The sequence below is a fragment of the Helianthus annuus genome, chromosome 8 (assembly GCF_002127325.2).
Source record: "Helianthus annuus cultivar XRQ/B chromosome 8, HanXRQr2.0-SUNRISE, whole genome shotgun sequence".
In the NCBI taxonomy this organism is placed as follows: Eukaryota; Viridiplantae; Streptophyta; class Magnoliopsida; order Asterales; family Asteraceae; genus Helianthus; species Helianthus annuus.
In genome coordinates, this window is record NC_035440.2 from 93,601,471 (window position 1) to 93,619,178 (window position 17,708).

General features: G+C 37.3%; 1 protein-coding gene across 1 annotated transcript; it reads right to left on the reverse strand.

Moving 5' to 3' along the window:
• Positions 1-12,329: 12,329 nt before the first annotated feature.
• On the reverse strand, positions 12,330-15,697 carry LOC110870370 (putative carbonic anhydrase 2). The gene is made up of 2 exons (XM_022119557.1): positions 15,453-15,697; positions 12,330-12,951 (listed from the first exon to the last, which is right to left on the reverse strand). Exons 1-2 carry the CDS (start codon positions 15,695-15,697, stop codon positions 12,330-12,332), a joined length of 867 nt encoding a protein of 288 aa, XP_021975249.1.
• Between the last annotated feature and the right edge of the window lie 2,011 nt (positions 15,698-17,708).

Here is a 17,708-nt window from a genome sequence, read left to right on the forward strand (position 1 = left end):
GTTATCAGTAGGATATCAACAATTATGCCCTAAATGAATTTAAGACCAGTTTAAGTCCCGTAAGGGTATTTTGGCCATTTTAAAGTTTATAAAAGAGGTTTAAACATAAACTGAGGTTCTGGTCTAAAACATTCAGTAAAAGTATTTATTTTATCATGTTACATCAATAAGATATCATACATATGTGAGGTTTATCATTTATGGCCAAACTATGCACCATAGGGGTATTTTGGTCATTTCACATATGTTTTAAGGACCAAATTGGAAGTCTGAGTTCAAGACTTATACTTAATGTTAAAATATTAAAATTCATTTATAAAATCAGTAGGTATCATGTCTTAGGTGCTAAATATGGTTTTAAACCATACTATGCGCCTAATTTGCGTAAAAGTCGATAATTGACGATATTTGAGATGTTTATGGAAATCTGAGATTTTGATCAGCCTTTAAGGTTTAATATATTTTATTTAGCATATAACATCAGTAGGAAAAAGTTTGGTATGCAAATCATATGTTAAACTCATTTTATTAACAAAAAAGGTATTATCGTCATTTACCGATTTATACGAGAACTCAATGATATGGTCAGTTTATAATCTGACCAAAAATTCCAAAAATCCCTAAATATAATGTCAAAATAGTAGGTAATGAGTTTGGTGTCAAAATTTGGGTTTAAACATGATATATGCTAAAATGTAATTTAATTAATAAAAAGTTTCATTTTAGGATATTTTGCATAACTTTAGTTTGAGACCAGAAATTGATGTCAAATTTATTTAACATACTTATATATCAATAATAAAACTTTTTGTTGTCTCACATTTCCAAAAATCTCTTTTTTATAATATAAGGTCATAATAGTGAATTTTTAAGCATTTAACGGAAACATACAAATGGACTAAGATTTCTAAGGGACCATGTAGTATAACCTCAGAGGGTTATTCTAACATATAACATGGTCACAAAGGAACCCTAAGGCATAACTAAACTAAGCTAAATCGGGTCAGAACTGAAAGTCAAAGCAAAAGTCAACTTTTGCGACTTTCGGTTGCGAATCGAGCCTAAACTCCGAATTGTCGGGTTGAACATGTCTAAACATGTTCTTATATTATTTACCAAGTTACTTAAGTGATAGAACGTATTTTATAACTTCTACATTATTAGTTATGAATTATTTTATAAAAACTGACTCGTTTAACTTTTCTGTTCATTACTTTGACCCGAAATTGACCTAGCAAATGTGATAATTAGGAGGTGCCCTTTTGAGGGTTTAAAACCTACAAAATTACCAACGCATAGCCATATTTGCTTAGAATTATGGCTGGACCGATTAAGATTAATCTACAAGTCAAAGCAGAATTATGCTAACTTTGACTTTTGGTCCTTAAACTAATAAAATCTTAACTACAGAAGCTAAGAACACTTACATGGGTCCTTAGCACGAAAATTTGAACTAAGAGAGCTTCATTGTGAACCAGGATGCTCCAGAGATAAAGCTTAGAGAGTTTGTTTGAGAATTCTTTGAAGTGAGCAAGTCTTGAGAGCCTCAAATGAGCTCTATTTATAATGAAATCCATCCCACAAGATCATGGCAGGTGTAATCTGATGTTTCTAGATGATTACAAGTGTCCAAGTGGTATTTAAAAACCATTAGCAAGCTGCTGAATTCGCCCCAGAATTGCAGAAGATCAGAAAAGATTTGCATGTTGCATGCTGGGCATCTACCAGTTCTGGCTGAAAAATGGTCCCGCCCGCGACATGCGCCAGGTGCAGGCAAACCCTGCGCGACACACGGGGGAATGAAATTTCAAAAATTGTTTTGTTGTTTGCATGTTCTGTTCCTGCACTTTCAGAACTCGAATAACAGACATTTTCAGCATGAGGGGCCCATATAATCAGGTCTTAAATGTTCTTGGGAGTAAAGCCATGCATTCACATGTTTTGGATTTGTTGAAAAGGTCCCCCGAATGAAGAATTGTCACATTGTCACTTTTAACCCCTCTTCTTGGAAATTAAAAATTACATCACAAGATTGAAGCGAAACTTTATGAAATCATTATCTGATATACATGAGGGTATAATAATATATTACAAAGCCTTGGGATCATTTAAAAGGTCACTCAGAGGTAAGAATTAACATGTTGACACTTTTAACCCCTGTGTTTTGTAACTTTTGATTTTAAGCACAAATGGCTTCTCGTGTCCGACAATTTATTCAATAAAGGATACGAATATCGTGCAAGGTCAATCAGAGGCACAAGTTTGGCATGTTGAAACATTTGGTCCTTCCACATACATCTTTTCATTGTTAGACAACTTTAGTCCCACAAGTTAACTTTTAACATAATCAGGGTTTATGACACATGTCACCACTGTATTGGACATGATTTTGCGAGGTGTTACATAGCATGTAATTTTTGCTCTCAAGGGAAATTGTATATTTTCCAAATAAAGGAGGCTGTATCCCTAAATATTCTGATATTGATTAAAGGATAAGCACATCCCAACATGATACCATTTATTGTTTTTAAATCAATGCATCGTCTAAATGGTTATCAAATCCACAACTTGAAGCTTGTGTGATTGTGGCTTAGCTAATGTGATAGCAAGCATATTAATCCATATTATTGTACTTATTTGATAATAGTGAATTTGATTCCCAAGTTATTAACGATCATTGGAATAAGTGTTATTGTTGAGATGATCACTAAACGTCTACTATTGGTTACAAAGCCAATGATCATGAGAGGAGAAACAGTTCATTCATGCATATGTAATTTTATATATAGTACCTTCAGTTCACATCAAGCCAATAAGTTATAGTTCTCCCCATATAGTTGGTTTTTGGTCAGGAACCAAAGATGTCTCATCAAAGATTTTGGTTGTGCGACATATATTGAAACTCATCCACCACACCGCACAAAGATGGGATTTCTAAAAAGTTTGAGAATATGTTGGGTATAAATAATCGTATATGATTTAATACTTAAAGCCATTAGTGAGAAATTTGTTAATGGCTCATTGGTTTTCACGTTAGTGAATGAATGTTCCCAACATTAGGGGGAGATAACAAGGAGTTGGAAAGTGAAAAGTGAAATGAATTATCATTTCATCTTGATCCTCAAACTATAAACTATGAACTAGAAGTTTAAAGTATAATTCATTTACCAATATTAAAGAACAAATTACCAGACAAGTTCACGGACCTAAATAAAGTGACTAAGTAAGTCACATAATCAACTGCTTATGCTCCAGTTATATTTGTGTCCCAAGAGGACAACCACATATTTTTGTAATGAGTCTATTACACGCCTAAAGCGTGATAGACTAGTTGATTCCAATAATAAAAATTCCTTGAAAATTGGAGCAAGTAATTAAGATGGTCAAGTCGAGGTTACAGTAATAAGATCTCCTGAAGAGACAATAGACATAATGGTTCAAGAAGAACGTCAGGTACTTGAAAATAAAGAGATCTCGTTAAGTTCTATCATGTCTAAGATATGTATGGAATCAAAATAACAATCGACGTCATTTTACTTTTGTATATAATGTAGCGCTTAAAATGATTAAATGATGAGGATCAAGATTTAAGATCTGCTTATGAATGAATATTAAGAAATGGTTGGCCAAAATAGAAAGACGCAAATAAGGTAGACTTTAGTTCTCTAATGAAATGGAAAGTTTCTATACCAACAGTCCATACAACTGAAGTTGTAAACTATGTTGGATACAAATGTGTCTTTTACGCGAAGCATGTGAAAAATCAAATTAAGTGATATAAGTCAAAATTGGTGGCACAAGAATTTTTGCAAAGACTTATGACTGATTATGAGGAGACGTATTCTCCCGTGGTGGATGTTTTGACTTTCCAATATCTTATTAGTCTTGTAATATATAAAAGAGAATTGACATGCATCTTATGAAAGTTATGTATCACTTGATACTAAGTCATATAAAATAAGTTCTCGAGAATATTATGATTATTATATAAATTCGGATCTGAATACGTATACATGTTGCATATGTTATTGAATTGAATATAACTGGAACTCTCCATAAGTATCGTAAAGCATTTGAGAGCTTAAGATGTTAATGGAAACACCTTATGGATGTAATTATTGTGCACCAATACTCCAATAAACATACTTAGAAAATGTGTACTTGGTTATTATGACATCTTAATGTACACAGTGTACAAACATAGTACAATATGGATTTTACAAATGAAGCAAGTGTTTAAGACATCTTGAATATAATATAAAAATCAATGAGGAGGTTTGTGTGTCAACACTCCTAAAGAGTGTATGCACATACATTGTTGGTCAAAGTGGAAAGGACTACGAGAATGTATATTTATAAAATTAAAAAGATAGTATGGACTAAAATAGTCGATTCAAATGTGGTATAATCGACTTACTAATGAGCTCAGCAAAGAGCGAAATACATAAATTGTAATGAATCCATTTGTTTTCATTAAAAGAACAATATGAGGTTTATGAGTATTCTAATATATGTTGATGATATCATTGAATCTCCTGAAAAAGATAAAAATGAGCTCAATTATTAAAGGAAGAATTTGAAAATTAAAGATGGTATTACAAATATATGGCTTGATATGTAGAACAAACATTTGTATTATTATTATTATTATTATTATTATTATTATTATTATTATTATTATTATTATTATTATTATTATTATTATTATTATTATTATCCATCAATCATAATACATCTAGAAGATGGTGGACATTTTCATACGTACAAAGCTTATGGTATACGTACATTTTATGATCTCCAAGCAGTTGGTATAGAAAATGACTCTTATCATCTCCTATCAAAGAAGCAAAGATCATTGGTCCAGAAATACCATAGTTAAATACAAATTGTATATCTTGCTAGTATGTATACACGGACACATGTCATGATATTCATTTGATAAGATATAACTCGTGTATATCGTGGAGATAATGTAACGGGTAAAACATATATTTTTATACCCTTAAGGTAAAAAAGATGATTCATACTTTACTAACCCATCAACAAGTTTGGTTAGTTTTGTAAATGCAGGGAATCTAACAAAACATATTCATGGATCGTATGGTATCTACTTACAAGTGAAGGCAATTAAAATTTCACATGAAGATCATACATCAATGCTCATTGAAGGATTTGACATTAATGGATCAAGCAACATACCAAGCTGCACATCAATGGATTACTAAGTTTTGAGCAACTTTCAAAGAAGTCGGACCTAAGTCACTTATAGGATACATGTAAAAATGAGGGGGAGCATTATACAAGTTGCACTCTTTTTCCCTCAACTAAGTTTTATCCCAATGGGATTTCTTGGTAAGGTTTTTAATTAGGCAACATACTTGATCCGAAAGTATCAGGAAGAGAAAATACGCGCTGCACTCTTTCCTAGCAAGGTTTTTAACGAGGTAGCATCTCTAGGCATATCAAGTTGACAACCAAGCATATTAAAAGTTTATATATTATTTTCACTTATCACATGGATAGTGAAGCGGTAGTGTTATGAACAAATTGTTTATGGTGACTTTCCACGTTCTTAACTCCCGTCTCTTTATTTACTCTTGTATTAATAATATGGTATATATATAGAGGTCATATGTATTTGATACGATATACTCAATATCAATAAGAATTATCTCATTCTTCATATTTCTTTCTCTACATAATCTATGTTCTCATGTTTATCGTATATATTGGTTGCTAATAGACCATTATTTTATAACACTAATTGAGTTATAAAAGAATAAAATATATTGATTTTTACACTGACCAGGATTCCATTTCAGCTACTGGGTGTGTGTATATGTATTAGATTAAAAAAAGTAATGTTAACTTTTGTGTTCTTCATTTTAAAAATAGATATGATGACCATTTATTTATTTAGATTTTTTCAAACATGGCGAGGTATCTTAATTTCATCATGAGAAAAGATTTATAACATATACACAATTTGTGAGAAAGTATAACAAAATAGTTCTTTTTATTTTGATCATGAGAAGAGATTTATAACATATACACAATTTATGAGAAAACATAACAAAATAGTTCTTTAAAAGAAAAAAGTGGGGACACACATTTCATAAGAGTGAGGGTACTGACACACCCCTACTTTTTGAGTGCACATTCCCCCCCCCCCTCCCCAGAGGTGGCATATAGGGCAATAAGGGGAGTATATAGTGTGAAAGCAATTAATGTACCAGAAAAAGGGTTTTGATAAGCCTCTCATTGCCCTATGAGAGGCATATAAGGTTGTGGTAGTTGGAGCATTAAACCCTATACGCCTCTCATCGAGCAATGAGAGGCTTATCGGCACGATTTTTGATGAATTTAAGGTATAATTACTGACATGAAAGGAGTTCAGTCTGAAAAAGTGTGAAAGTGACCCATATGACCCTTATCGACCTATACGACCCTTATCGACCAAAAATGTTTATTTACCCAAAACATACGGGATTTATGGCTTTGAAAATTTTTTGAACTCACAAAATTCCGATGTAATGATGAAAATTCTTAACGACCCTATTTGGTTGAGACCGTGAAGCATAAATATGTCGTTTTGGGACATTGGTAATATTTTTGGCGAAGATTCGAACCAGTCGTACGTCTCCGAAAGCGTTTGGTTATCTGGCGTTGATCGAGGTAAGGATGAGGTTGTGTCCGTGCCTCGTTGTGATGATGGGGGTGTGCGACCCACGTTACCTGACTTGAACCAGGTGTTTGTAGATGATGGATGTTACAAAAATGTGTATGGATCGATAAATTGGTTAAATGTTGAACCTGCACCTATGGCATGCTGGATGTGGTTGCCCTACCCAGGGTTGTTGGTGGCTCAAAATTTTGGGGTGATTGTTCAACATTTAAGCAACGATGTTTGTCAAACTTACTTCCCGATTCAATTGCAAAAACAATTAACGAATTTAGTGTTACACGGCTTAGGTGTCAAGAGCTATCAACGTTATAAAGAACGGACCACAATGCACTTCGTTACCAAGAACATGTAAACTCTAACCTAGACAAGGCATAATTGCACATAAACATTTCATAAAGTCAAATTTAATCTTCACTCGACGGTTTATGAATTCAATACAAATGCAAGACAATTGTCATAAGTTTCAAATCAAGAAGCAATTTGTCACAAAATCAATCCAAGAACAATGTTTTAACCCTAGACTTACAATTAACCTACACCGGGGTGAAACCTCCTAGGAATTAGCCGCTCATGATCGAAGAAACTTGATCACCAGATGTTGGAAACATGAATTGGATCATTGCGAAGCTTGAAGATGGATGGGGGATGAATGGTAGGGTTTTTGGATGGTTGGTGATGGTGAGTTGAGAAGAATGGTGATTAGGGTTATGGAATGAATAATTGATGGTGAAATTCGTTGATGATTCGGGTTGTAAGAATGATGGATAGGTCAATGGTAGGTTAAGAGTGGGTGAAAGATGGCTCCAAGAATGGTTTCAAAACTCAAAATATTGTGTAACTCCCATTTCTTGGTCAAAATTGATGTTATAACTCGTCCCCACCTCAAAAATCAAGTTTTTCGCAATATGAGAATGCAGGTGGCGTCGCCGACGGCCATTTAGGGCATCCCCGACGGCCCTTGGAAGCCTCAGTTTCGCCCGACGGCTTAATTAGCTGTTTACGGAGGTTTCTGGCCGACGGAACAATCTAGAGGGCGTCGAGGACGGCCCTTTTGGGCGTCCCCGACGCTGCCTGGTTTTGTCGGTTTCGTCCAAAACTGTTTTCTTCGTAACTTTTTCGTTATAGCTCCGTTTTACTCACCGTTTTCGCCCACGTTCTCGTAATTCAGCCCTCTATCATGCCATCTTCCAATATATTCATTTTAAATCCATCAACATTCCCCAAAATACATCCAATCTTAGTGATTAACCTGGTTTTCTTCATTTCACATCCCTGGTTGATCCGTTTCACGTCCCGGTGCTCCGTTTAGCTCCCGATTAGCTCCTTAAACTCTTTTAGACCTGTAAAACACAAATCCCATTAAAAGTAGGCTATTCAAGATTAAAAGCTACGTAAAAACATCAACTTAAGCATAAACAATCACCGGTGTTCAACCACGTATCACATCCCCGCACTTGTCGTTTGCTTGCCCTCAAGCAAATCTGTTTTTCACTTTCACGTGGGTCAAACAAATAATACACTCCCCATTCCCGAGACGAAGGTTAAGGTCAATTGTCATACTAAAGTTCAGACTCTTTACAATTTTCAACATATTTAACGGTAAAGTGAATTCACATATAAAAATGGTTATCCAAGATTAACCCGCCCGTGAAACTAACAAATCATGCATATCCCTCACAATGTTCTCTCCACTCGGCTTATAAATTGGCTAATGTTTACAATGTCTTAGCACTCACTAATTAATCGTTCAAACCCGATTAGAACACGTACCCGCATAGGCTTGCAACTCAATCATTCTCCACCACTGATCACGAATACTAAGCACAAGTCATAAGGTCTTTGTAAGGGTTGTAACGGGGCTAGGCTACGGGTAGGAAATCGGATATTATAAAATGGCTAAGGTGATGAAAATTCGATTTTTATTACAAATGACTACTCTAAACAAAACTAAACTATAAACATCAATACGAGGCAACAACATTAGCCTTTTATTCAACAACCACTAACTTCATATTTTTTTTGTTCTTTTTTCAATGATTTTCAATTCTTTTTCATAACATTTTCTGATTTTGCTCTTTTTTTATGCAAACAATCAAATACAACTATACAAACTCGACTCCTATAATCGAATTTCCATCACACGGGTTTAAAAGAAAAAGGTTTAAGGTTATGGGCTATAGGGTGGTCAAACGAAAGGATTAGGCTCAAAATTGGCTACTAAGGGATAACTTTTGGGTAAGGATATAAAAATGGTGTAAAAGGAAAAGGTTTACCTAATGCCTTAATCATTCTCGTGCTTGTATTTGGTCTATGGTCTCGAACGTATCAAAAGTTGCAAGTTCTACAATACACGACTAATGGTCCACTCAAACAAAGAAACATGTATATGTAAATCTATGATATAAAAGTGGCTCAAAACCTCACGTATAAGGGTATGGTATATGATATGCATAAAATGCTAATTTCTTAAGCGGATTATTCCCAAATAACCACCCGCTAAATACCCGTCATGCTATTAGTTTGAACTTGACCATGACAAAAGACCAAATGGGTTGTGACATCCCCCGTTGACTTAGTTACTTGTGCTTTAAGATCGCTTTCGAAACAAGACATTTTTGAAATTTTCCCCCATCCCCACACTTGAGGTAAACTTTGTCCTCAATGTGTAGTGTTTAAATGAACGTGTCAAAATCGAAAACTTTTACTACTCCCCCATCCCCACACGTGAGGTAAACATTGTCCTCAATGTGTAAGAACTAGAGTTTTAAAACGCACAAGGGATGTGACACGTCTAACTTCCCAAAAATTCCACCCCAAAAAATAATATACAATTACAATCCACTTATTACTAATCTAAAAAATCAAGGTAAAAAGGAAACGCATGCACCTGATTTTTTTTCGCTAGATGCTCTGTCTTCTTCTTCTCTTCACAAAAACGGTCGTCCGTCGAACATGATATACCTAAAAATTTTAACCCTTGTGTAGAAGCATGCTTCTCACAACCATTTAAATTTGTTAGCTACTTAGTTCTACCGTTTTTATGAAAGTGTTACCAAATCATGCGTTAAATTACCTTGATTTTTGTGGAAAAATAATGTACAACAATAACAAATCCTAACTCACTTTCGTAGGAATCACGGTTGCATTTAGCGTATGCAACAAGCCCTTTTAAACCCCCCAATAGCTTGGGAGGACGAGCAGGTCTCGTGAGGGTTATATAGGGAACACACCCACAACGTTCATTTAACTACTAAAATGAAATAACAACGCCATACAACAACAAAACTACAAAGAAAAACTAAAACTAATTGCGAAAGAAAATATACAACAACAATTGACTTACCACCTCATGGTGGTCGAATGGCGTGCTTGCCGCCTACAAACTCCTCGAAATCACCCACCGGTGATTCATACCATTTGTTGCCAAACTGTCCAAACTTCCTCACCTCCTCTTCCTTCTTCTTTTCTAGAGGTGACTTCTTTGCCTTCTTTTTCTTGACCGTCTTCTTCTTTGTTTCTCCAAACCTACCAACCATAGCATATACCTTTTTGTTTGGATTCATGTCCTTTTTAGGACACTTATCCTCACCGAGCGGGTTAGTGAAATTTGGAAAAACATTTAAATTTAATTCCCGGTCCCCAAACTTCATGCTTACCGTTCCCGTTGCACAATTTATTATGGCGTTAGCTGTTGCAAGGAACGGTCTACCCAGTATAACTATCGGTTGGGTGTCCTCAACACACCCAACATAGTCTACTACCAAAAAGTCAACTGGGTAGTAGCAATCATCCACCTTAACAATCACATCCTCCACCATCCCCTGTGGATGCGTGGGAGTCTGATCGGCCAATACTACGGGAGTATCAAACTTTTTCAATGGACCAAAATCATATTGGTCATACAAACTCCCGGGCAAGATGCTCACACAAGCTCCAAGATCTAGGAGCGCCCTCTCAATTTTAAATGTTCCAATTTGAATTGGGATAAGAGGGTCTCCCGGATCTTGGACGTTTTGGGGAAGTGCACTTGATAAAACAGCACTAACATGTGATACCAAATCAATTGGTTCGGGTAATTTATTATGTTGTTTTTCAATGCTCAACTCTTTCAAGCATTCCACATGAGCCGGAACCTTTTTAATGTCATCAAGTAACGGCAAATTAATTTTAGCTTGTTTAAAATTTTCCCACCCCTCGTCCTTTGGTGGGCACCATTCTTCACTTTTCGATGTATTAAGCAGGTTAAGTTGATTTAAACAATTTTCACAAAAAGCATTTTTAGTTACATTTTCAATTGTACTTTGTGAAATTGTTTCTTGTTTATATTCATTTTCTGGCTCATCACTTATATCTTCCACTACACCATCAACGAATTGTGGTGGTGGAATGCTTTCAACACTACAAACTTCATCATTTGAAAGAATACTTACCGCGCTAATGCGTGCATTCCTCACGTTGCTTGTACTAGAACCTTGATGCTTCGGGTTCACGGTAGTGTCACTTGGAAGTCCTCCTCCGCTTCCACGAATCTGAGCTATCTCTTGTGCAAGTTGCCCCACTTGCTTCTCTAGCGCCTTTTGGGATTTATCCCTCACCTTTAACTCTTTCCGCATTTCAATATTTATTCCTTGGTTTGAATTCCGCATTTCCGTTCTAAGTTCTTGATGCGAATTGGTGATAGTGCTCATGATAGCTTCTAGTTTCGAGCTAATCGAATCATCACCTTGGGAGTTAGACGCACCACCCCCATTACCACCTTGGTTGTAACCCCGTTGATAGTTGCCTTCACGGTTTTGATACCCTTGGTTACTACCTTGGTTGTAATTCCTTTGGTAACCCCCATGGTTACCACCTTGACGATTATTGTACGATGACCCACCTTGACCTCCTTGGTTACCCGATTGAAAATTCGGGTTCATTTGATTCGAAGCATTACCATACCGGAAATTAATGTGATTTTTCAAGCCCGGATGTTAAGTGTTGGAGTTCATGTCATATTGCTTTCGGTCCCCATACACTTGGTTGACTTCCTCGGTGTAGTCACTCGACCCCGTTGGACATTGTTCCGCTCTATGTCCAATATCACCACACTCTTCACATACTTCGAACTGAACCGTATTCACTTCCTTTTTCTTCATTCGAGCCATTTCCCGCTCTAAAGTGGAAATCCGATCTTTGGAGTCGAGATCGGGAAGTGACAGGGAAATGGGATGTTTCTTAGCTCGATCGGCCGATTCTTTCTCTTTCGACCGTTTACTCATCCGTTCCAAGAACTCCCAATCACCATCTTCATGGTTGCTTAGAAGGGTCCCATTGCTTGTTGATTCAAGTCGGTTCCATGTGTTGTCATCTAGACCACATACAAAGCACTTAACCAACTCCCACTTCTCGATTTGATGATGTGGACATCTTCGCATCATTTCTTTAAATCTTGTAAAGGCTTCATGCAACGGCTCGCCCGATAATTAGCGAAAGGACCTAATTTCATCACGAGCATCATCGGTCTTCGCCATAGAATAGTATTCATCTAGAAAAGCTTGTGGCATTTCTCCCCATGTGCGGATGCTATTGGCCAGGAGTGTAAGGAACCATTGCTTCGCTTTGTCTTTCAATGAAAATTGGAACAAGCGAAGTTTAACCTCCTCTAGTGCAAAGTTGTGCCCCCGATAGTGTTGCAAACCGAAGAAAATTCCGCCAAATGCGTATACGGCTCATCGTTTGATCTCCCATTGAAGTGAGGAAGTATGTTGATGTAATGAGGTTTACAATCAAATATCCTTCGCTCACAAACGATTGGTGAATCATTTTCGGTAACAATCGGCCTGAAACGGTCATTCACTCCCCGTGGAGGTTGTTGATGATGATAAGGACCGTTAAATTCTTGATCACCCATTCTTCGGTTATCCCTTCTATCATCTCTCATTTCGTTCCTTCTTTCATCCCATCTCTCATCCCTTCCGTGATTCCTACCTTGGTTACCTCTTTGATTGCCCCCTCCCACGAAACGAGGAATCCGATTAGGGTTGCCATTATTATTGTTACTGTAATACCCGTCATTTCGATTCCTTTGGTTGTTATTTCGTGGCTGGCGGTTGTTCTCGTAACCGTCATTCCTTCTATTCCCGTGACCATAATCGTCATCCCCAACGTAGTTGGCATTTTGATAGCCAAACTCTTCATCTTCGTACCCTCTTGCATTGTAGCCATTACCCCGATTGATGTATCCCCAATCTTCATCATCGTCCACTCGATCATCATAATAACCCCTATCATCCGAGTTTTCTGTATGAATGCTTACATGTTCCGGCGATTGATAACCAGGAACACTATAAGGTTCATCATCGGGGATTGCATTCCTCAAGTCGTCGATATTGAAAAATAGGTCTTCGTCCGCGAGATTGCCGCGATCACGATTACCTCTACAATCGGAGTTAACATTCCGATCATCAAGGTTGATGGGTAAAGAAGCTTGTCGATGAAGGGTTTGTTGTTGGGGTGTTCGTTGGGTGTTATTGGGATTTTGGTTTCTGAAAGGTGGTGTGGGTGGTCTAGCGTTGACGTTACCACCCGGTTGCTCTTGAGGTATAGGTTGGACGTTTTGGGCGGGATTGAAGTTGCTTCGGTATTGATATTGGTTATGGTTTTGGTTTTGGTTTTGGTTTTGGTTCGCCATTGAATCAGTTTCAGTGGTCGGTGTGAGTTGTGGTGTTTGGTTGGTTTGATTAGAAGCGAGTGTTGCTTCTAATCGGCTTGCTAGGTTCCTTCTTGTGACTCTTTCCATTTCCGGTTCGTAGACTAATGGTGAAGTCCTCCCGGAGTTCTGCGTATGCATACACTACCTGTAACCTGCACAAGTAACACACCCGCGTAACAAGGAAAAAGACAAGTACAAAAAGAAAGCTAAACAATTTAAACAGATAATCACGCAAATTCAAACAATAATCCAAACACAAAGCGCACGCACTCCCCGGCAACGGCGCCAAAATTTGACGTGAGTGTCGCGCTCCGGTCAAATATAATATTTATATACCCTAATTACCCTTAACAAATAGCTAGTGGTAGTGAGGGGTCGAAAAACGAAGAGTATGTGGTTTGTGTACGGATTTGATTGAATTATGAATCGTTGTCACTATTATGAAGCTTGCTATGATATATTTTTGTATTTTGTTTGGTTAAGAGATATGAATTAATATTACTAAAAAGATTGGTTTGATTGATTAATGATTAACAACTAACAGTTGCAAAATATAAATAACGATTCAAACAAGATAGAGAAAACAAGGTTCACACCCGGTTCGGTAATTGCATTCCTAGGGTTCCTACACATTTTAAGATTGATTCAATTGCAAAAACAATTAACGAATTTAGTGTTACACGGCTTAGGTGCCAAGAGCTATCAACGTTATAAAGAACGGACCACAATGCACTTCGTTACCAAGAACATGTAAACTCTAACCTAGACAAGGCATAATTGCACATAAACATTTCATAAAGTCAAATTTAATCTTCACTCGACGGTTTATGAATTCAATACAAATACAAGACAATTGTCATAAGTTTCAAATCAAGAAGCAATTTGTCACAAAATCAATCCAAGAACAATGTTTTAACCCTAGACTTACAATTAACCTACACCGGGGTGAAACCTCCTAGGAATTAGCCGCTCATGATCGAAGAAACTTGATCACCGGATGTTGGAAACATGAATTGGATCATTGCGAAGCTTGAAGATGGATGGGGGATGAATGGTAGGGTTTTTGGATGGTTGGTGATGGTGGGTTGAGATGAATGGTGATTAGGGTTATGGAATGAATGATTGATTGTGAAATTCGTTGATGATTCGGGTTGTAAGAATGATGGATAGGTCAATGGTAGGTGAAGAGTGGGTGAAAGATGGCTCCAAGAATGGTTTCAAAACTCAAAATATTGTGTAACTCCCATTTCTTGGTCAAAATTGATGTTATAACTCGTCCCCAACTCAAAAATCAAGTTTTTCGCAATATGAGAATGCAAGTGGCGTCGCCGACGGCCATTTAGGGCGTCCCCGACGGCCCTTGGAAGTGTCAGTTCTGCCCGACGGCTTAATTAGCTGTTTACGGAGGTTTCTGGCCGACAGAACAATCCAGAGGGCGTCGCCGACGGCCCTTTTGGGCGTCCCCGACGCTGCCTTGTTTTGTCGGTTTCGTCCAAAACTGTTTTCTTCATAACTTTTTCGTTATAGCTCCGTTTTACTCACCGTTTTCCCCCACGTTCTCGTAATTCAGCCCTCTATCATGCCATCTTTCAATATATTCATTTTAAATCCATCAACATTCCCCAAAATACATCCAATCTTAGTGATTAACCCGGTTTTCTTCATTTCACATCCCTAGTTGATCCGTTTCGCGTCCCGGTGCTCCGTTTAGCTCTCGATTAGCTCCTTAAACTCTTTTAGACCTGTAAAACACAAATCCCATTAAAAGTAGGCTATTCAAGATTAAAAGCTACGTAAAAACATCAACATAAGCATAAACAATCACCGGTGTTCAACCACGTATCAATCATCGTTTTTTTAAATGCGCATATGTTATTCTTATTATTATATTTATTATTTTTAACAACATATTTTCGGATGTCGCGTCTAATGCTATAATTGTATGTTTTATTAACATGATATCGAACGTCGGTGTTTTGACGGTGGTGGTAGCGTAATCCTTATGGAGAAGTACACTGCGTTCATATTTCAGATTCAAACGCTTAACTGCGTTCGTATTCCAGATTCATGCACCAGAACGTCCACCAACGACAATGCTTCTGCACCCACAGTCTGTGAAGGTGGAAGTAGATATTTACCGGTGACTGTGAGGGTGAACTGGAATGTTGTTCCACCTCCACCAACGACAATGCTTCTGCGTCAGCAACCTCGAGGGAGAACTCCTTCTGTATGGATTGGTTCTTCATGCTGTGGAACCGGTTACTGAGAATTCTTCTGCGACAACGAGGGAGCGCCAGATCAGGTCGGAGGTTCTTCATGTGGTAATGGGGAAGCGGAAAGCACGTTTACCGTGGAACGTGTCCTTAAACTTGATAGCAACAATATGGTGACCGAATAGAGATATGAATAACTGATACAGTTTGCAAGAATTTAAGAATATGTAACAATTAGCGATTTAGGGTTTAGGGTTTAGTCGTTACATTTGGTATTAAAATGACATGTTTTGTGTATTAATATAAAACGATGTTTCGTGTATTTATGCGTTATGGTTTATAAATGAAAAGTGAAAAATAATTAAAGACATAATTATAATTGATAAATAAAAAATTTGACATTTTATAATACACAAAATTCATTTCATAAAATATCGTGATGGGTCAAAGACCATACCCGACCCCCGACCTGACCCGTTTGCCGAGACTAGATATCACATCGTTTTTTTTAAATGTGCATATGTTTTATTATTATTATTATTATTATTATTATTATTATTATTATTATTATTATTATCGTTAATATTATTATTATTATTATTACTACTACTATTATTATTACTATTATTATTATTATTGTTGCTAAGTTAACGGGATGATTGTCCGATGAAATACCTCACCGACTGTCACAGCCCCCGATCCCTATCTCCCGGGAACGGGCGGCCGTGAACCAGTTTCGGTGGTATCACATTTATTTATTCAATTTGGCAGCGGAAATTTTCATCAGGATCGTAGTTAGGAAATATTTTAATCAGAGTAAACCACCATGTTTATAACATTAAATATATGGGTAAAAACCCAAGTTTTCAATACACACGTTTCATAGGAATACATCCTATTTATTTGAATAAAAACATCCATTTTATTCTTAGGTAACTTTATTGCCACTTTTCCAAGCCTTCAGTGCTGTCCAGCTGGCTTCTATTTGGCTTTCACATTTTGTTACCTGAAACGTGTTTTAAAAACATTTTGTCAGTGGGAAATACTGGTGAGTGAATCCCAGTTTAATCAAGTTTGAGTAAAAACCAATTTGCAGTATTGAGGGCACATCCGCAATTACATTTGTATCCAAGACATCACAATTAACATCAGTGGTACGGTCATACTCAACTTATGGGATGTTACCACGCCAGTAACCAATTTTGTATACAAAACCCCAACATACCCACTATAATTGTATTCTTCACAAATACTCAATAACTGTCATTTGCATGGAAAGGTATTTAAGGTTTTGTAAAAACAGTTAATAAAAAGGAGATTACTCACATTGCTGTTTTAGGTTTTTCGTAAGGGTTTCCTGGAGATAATCTATAAATTACACAAATGCACGTGTGTTAGTATAATAACCCATTTTAACATTAGTAATACCCTTCCCGAGACGGCATTCCAACGACTACGTCGGGCAGAACCACGACAGCCGTTACGGAACCCTAGATCAATCGGGCAGCGTATCTAATACGTCTCCAGGGGTTATAATACTTACATCGTAGCAGAACCTCGCTATTTTAGGGGGTATTGGACTCGGGTATAATGCCCACTAACTAAAATTGAGAGAGAAAGAACGAAAATTGAACGATCAGACTGAAGGCCCGATGCCTCCTCTTTATAGTGCTGAAATTGGACTTTCACGCGGCCCGCGTGAGGTTTGGGCCAAGTCTACGCGGCCCGCGTCAACAGGTGGTCAACGCGTAGCTTGGTCCGGTCAGCGTATAGCTTCGACACGAGTTGGACACGTGTCATCACCGGGTCATGCCACAAGTCCGAACACTCGCGGCCCGCATTGACTTAACCCACCATGTACGCGGCCCGCTTGGGCTTAAGGTTTTGGTGAATTCTGGTTACCTACTCGCGCGGCCCGCGTTAAGTTTGAGGTGAGGCCCATGCGGCCCGCCTCAACTTAACTTTTATTGTTTTTATTTATTTTATATAATATAATCTAGTTCAGGGGCTCGGTTTTCACATACGGGTACATATAAAGACACCTAGATATTTTTAATATATTAGGGCATCAGAATTATTATGAGGATGTCGGTTTTACCGAGGGTTGTTATATCCT

Excerpts from the sequence above, each read along its gene's own strand:
- LOC110870370 (XM_022119557.1), bottom strand. The coding sequence starts at position 15,697 with ATGAAGAACCTCCGACCTGATCTGGCGCTCCCTCGTTGTCGCAGAAGA. Across the intron at positions 12,952-15,452 it reads TGTCGTTGGTGGACGTTCTG|GGGTTATTATGATGATCGAG; the intron begins GTGCATGAATCT and ends CTCGGATGATAG.